The sequence below is a fragment of the Monopterus albus genome, unplaced genomic scaffold, assembly GCF_001952655.1.
Source record: "Monopterus albus unplaced genomic scaffold, M_albus_1.0 scaffold269.1, whole genome shotgun sequence".
In the NCBI taxonomy this organism is placed as follows: domain Eukaryota; kingdom Metazoa; phylum Chordata; class Actinopteri; order Synbranchiformes; family Synbranchidae; genus Monopterus; species Monopterus albus.
Window position 1 is genome coordinate 113,327 of NW_018128149.1, and position 4,860 is coordinate 118,186.

The 4,860-nt window shown below is 40.4% G+C and overlaps 1 protein-coding gene across 1 annotated transcript in view; it reads right to left on the bottom strand.

Moving 5' to 3' along the window:
- Positions 1–2,970: 2,970 nt before the first annotated feature.
- LOC109972783 (kinesin-like protein KIF20A) overlaps positions 2,971–4,860 on the bottom strand; it is a 13,526-nt gene continuing 11,636 nt past the window's right edge. Inside the window, exons 16-18 of the mRNA XM_020621913.1 lie at positions 3,729–3,796; positions 3,517–3,627; positions 2,971–3,340 (exon numbers count right to left, since the gene is read on the bottom strand). Of these exons, the coding sequence (XP_020477569.1) occupies positions 3,140–3,340; positions 3,517–3,627; positions 3,729–3,796 (380 nt within the window). The 3' untranslated portion in view covers positions 2,971–3,139. The remainder of the gene's footprint in view (positions 3,341–3,516; positions 3,628–3,728; positions 3,797–4,860) is intronic.

Consider the following 4,860-nt stretch of genomic DNA (forward strand, 5'->3'; position numbering starts at 1 on the left):
GGGGAGGGCAAGAGGCGGAGCAGATGGCACTGACCAGCACTGACTTCCAGTTTGTATCTGACTGGCGAAGGTGAGACTTCTCACTTCCCCCTTTAAAAAAAACTACAAGCAACACTATGCGCATTAAAGCAACAAGCCACTATTCCCTCATGCATCGACCACAGCAACAAAAAAACCCCTACCATTTTAATAATAGGTTGTAACTACAAGTGCAATAGCCAATGTTCAACAGTCATGTCCTACTAATTATTAAGAAATAGTTATTCATACAAACAAGTCAATACCCACATGACCCTTTACTCTCCAGACCATGACAACTTGAAAAAAAACAAAACAAAAAAAAAAAAAACACAAGTCTATAAACTACAAAACACTACACTACCTTCAGAGATTAGAGACTTCATAAACATCAGGTTTTAATACCTATAGTAACTATAAAACAGCACATTATTATTATTATCCTATTATTATTATTCTTTATTTATTATATGATATGACTTTGCCTCCACCGTCACACGGAGGTACACACATACATGCACGCAGTGCCTCTACAGACGCAGTTAAAATACTCGCACTCACGCACACACACAAAAGAGCGGACCGCACCCAAAAGAAAAAACTGCGCAGTAAATATTCAGTATATCTACAGCCTGCACAAACCATTAATATAACCCAATATATATTTTCTTAAACAACCTTTTATCACATTTCATAAAATATGAACAACACATACAGTATACTCAGCTTATAATCAAACACACACATTTAAGTCTGGACTATTTACAAAAAGCGCTTTAAGTGGGCTTTCACTATACTTGGCCAACAGAAACAAATGACCGGTGCCCAGATGGACAGGCTAGCCTCAAACCAGCTGATCAAGTCCGGCAGAGAACTAGCATCATTCAATTTCGCCCCTTGCAGTTGCACCAACGCAATTTATCACTCTCCAAACTGTTAAGTACACCAAGCAAATTTAACCAAAACTTTAACTGCGAGGATGCAAGTTTGTCTGCTACTACAGATACTACTTATAATTCCACCAGTCTCCTTAATATATATTTAGCTTCGGTGTGACCAAACTGTGAGCTCCACACTATAGACCCACTAGTAGTACAAAACTTGCTTTGCAGCCATAACACACAGTTTTTATTTAAATCCTACCAGACACTCTTATTTATAGCTCACAATTTAGCTTCTCCAAACTGGTCTGACATTTAGCTTCTTCAAAGTGGTTCATCTGCACAGACGTTCTAACACCCAATTGGCTGCCGTTCTCCTATTCTAAGACAACAACAACAACCAGCACGCACCCACACAGTTACTTATTTACACAATGTTAATAAATGGTATACCTTCACACACACTCATTCACAGAGTGAGCAGCTCTCACACATATCATACAGGAAGTAGGCAGCAGAACACACACACAAACGGAGCAAGGAGAGGGAGAATTACTCCCCCCCATACCCATTGTTTCACAAAAATAGAAAATAAATCTTATACTCACCTCAGCAACACAGTAAACAGTCTGAAAACACATGAAACTGACACAAGAACAAGAAATTGCAATACACACAATTCTCAATCATCCCTCTGTCCCTAACTTCAGACACACATCTCAGTCAATTACACAACACCAAAAAATATAAGTTCACATGTTTAAACACACATTAAGTATTCATCACGGGGACAACAATAAAGACAGTGTTGAGTCATGCTGACTTTTTCAAACTTTATTTCCTGTAGTCCCAGAGCAAGGAAAGAGACTGCTGAGCTGCAAGAGCTGGTGTCTCGAATGTGACATTGTGGTTCTGACTGCACAAAACCCAATGACTGTGGGGGCAAAAGACAAAGAGTGAGACAAGCCGAGGCCATGGTATATTGATCTGAGGATGTGGATAACACCTTTATAAATTTAGTTAGAATGTGAATGAACTTAATGATGATCTGTCAAGAGGCCTCCGGTTCCGGATAAGCAGAAGAACATGGATGGATCCATCCATCCATGTTCTTCTGCTTATCCGGAACCGGGTCGCGGGGGCAGCAGTCTAAGCAGAGATGCCCAGACTTCCCTCTCTCCAGACACTTCCTCCAGCCTAACCCCAACCCTTTACAGGTGTGTGACCACATTACAACGCTCTGTAAATAGGTGTAGCTGTGCACAATAGTCGAGTGTAAGGCTCTGTATCTGTAGAGTTTTATCTATCTGGCTGCAGATGTGAAGATTTGCTGCTTTATGTTTTTCTGTTTTGAACTGTCGGGCAAACAGAACAATGTGAAACTGACACTTTGGTAAATAGTATTTGGTAATTTTTTTTCACAATTATAACAGTGACACAGTCATTGTGCTGCAAGTTCGATTTCTCGTTGCCTTTGTTATATGGGTTTTATTTAAACAAAGCAGTGGTTTCAGTGAGTTGCCCTCTAGTTTCTGGACTCAGCTGTATATAGATCTTCATGGCCTTATTTTTCAGGCAGTGATTTTCTATAGCTTTAATTCCGCTTCTAGTGTTTGACATGTTTTCAATAAATCTGTAAAGTTTTCAGCTTCTTCTAATAAGAACGAGTCATAAGAACTTATCCATTATATTTTTTTGAAAAATAATTGAAACATTAAACCTAAACTGTAGTGTTTTTTAACTTGTTTATAAATAAAATTTAGCAGCATTCAGTTACTCAAAGATCCCTTCTTTTTCCCTTGTGAAAAATTGATCCTTTGTTTCTTGTTCCTTGTTCATCTTCATCTTCCAAGCAGCACTAGAGCTGTACTGGGCTACACAACGGCCTCCATGAGGAGACCCACTCCCTGTGTGGATATATTAGGCACAGTCTAAGATGATTAAAAAAAAAAAAAAATTCTTAGTCACTAATGAGGACATGATTAGGAATATTTTCCATTTGTGCGCACTGCACCTTTAAGATAAACAACTTCATGTCTAGGAGTTTCAGAATCATTTTATTAAAGCACAAAACGTATTAAAAATATCTCCACACAAAAAACATGACCTGAAGAAAAGTGATCAGTCACTTCCTGTTTCTCACAGTTGTTGGAGTTTTTTGTCCAGGTCCCTTTAAACTGTCCTCAGGAAATTTTCAAAAACCTAAAGGAACCTCTCCTTTTGTCTTGATGCTGAGCCTTTCAGGTCTGCGCAGTTTGAACCGCCCTCCGAAGAGCTCGGCCGCTCGTTCCCTTCCGTGGGGAAGTAACCGCATCCCTGATGCTGGCGAACAGGCCTTGCTTGGTCTTTGGCTGGGAAAACTTGGCATGTTGGGCCTTCAGTGAGGTGCTCTCTGTGTCCTCCTCAACACTGTCTCCTACAATGTCCGCCACAGATTTTGCCTTTATGGATAAAACAAATATTCAAACTACGTAACAAAGATCTCCATCTTGGCTACATGCTAGCTAGCATTAGCAGAATGTTTAGCTTTTGGATATTTTGTTACATCTAAGGTTTTCATTATTCACGTGCTGGCCCTGCCCCGTGCACGTATGCCCCTACAATTGGATGACGTCACCTGATCATCCGGCATCCTCCGCAGAGCAGCTGATTTCTCCAGGAAGCCATCTCTGACCTTCTGAAGGTTGTCACTGAGCTCCGTCAGCCTTCTCTCTAGGGACAAAATCAACTGAAAACCAACATTTTATGCAACGTTAAACCAACTATATGTATACAGTAGACCAAGCCTAATTTTGACAAGGATACATAAATTAAATTTTGTCCTTGTACCTCTTGCATATCCTCACACGCCCTTGCTATGGCCCGTTTCTTGTTGTGAAGCCAGTTGCACGGATCCGCTGTGTAGATAAAATTGGTTAACGTTGCTATCGCAACAAAATTTGGTAGGAACTTGGACAAGAGTTCAGTGAAAAGCTGTATAGATATAAAATAAATACAAAGAGGACAATAAGCACGAATTTCCGGCAGCTCTGTGTAGCATGCTAGCTTGCCAACATTTGCTAATTAGCACCAAACAAAGTGCGGCTCAAATCGATCACCATTTTGTGGGAACTGTAAAGATCAAAAAACACAACTGTGAAATTTTTGTTGTGCTGTTCCATTTGTATATACACAGGTGCATCTCAATAAATTTGAATATCGTGGAAAAGTCCATTTATTTCAGTAATTCAACTCAAATAGTGAAACTCGTGTATTATATAAATTCAGTACACACAGACTGAAGAAGTTTAAGCCGTTGGGTCTTTTAATTGTGATGACTTTGGCCCACATTTAACAAAAACCCACCAAATCACTATCTCAATAAATTAGAATATGGTGACATGCCACTCAGCTAGTCAACTCAGAACACCTGCAAAGGTGTCCTGAGCCTTCAAAATGGTCACTCAGTTTGGCTCACTAGGCTACACAATCATGGGGAAGACTGCTGATCTGACAGTTGTCTAGAAGACAACTTCACAAGGAGGGTAAGCCACAAACATTCATTGCCAAAGAAGTTGGCTGTTCACAGAGTGCTGTATCCATGCATGTTAACAGAAAGTTGAGTGGTAGGAAAAAGTGTGGAAGAAAAAGATGCACAACCAACCAAGAGAACTGCAGCCTTGAGAGGCTTGTCAAGCAAAATCGATTCAAGAATGTGGCATCAAGGGCCACCACACACCGCCATGTCAAGGAATTTGACTACAGTTGTCGTATTCCTCTTGTCAAGTCACTCCTGAACCACAGACAACGACAGAGGTGTCTTAGCTGGGCTAAGGAGAAGAAGAACTGAACTGTTGCCCAGTGGTCCAAAGTCCTCTTTTCAGATGAGAGCAAGTTTTGTATTTTATTTGGAAACCAAGGTCCTAGAGTCTGGAGGAAGGGTGGAGAAGCTCATAGCCCAAGTTGTTTGAAGTCCAGTGTT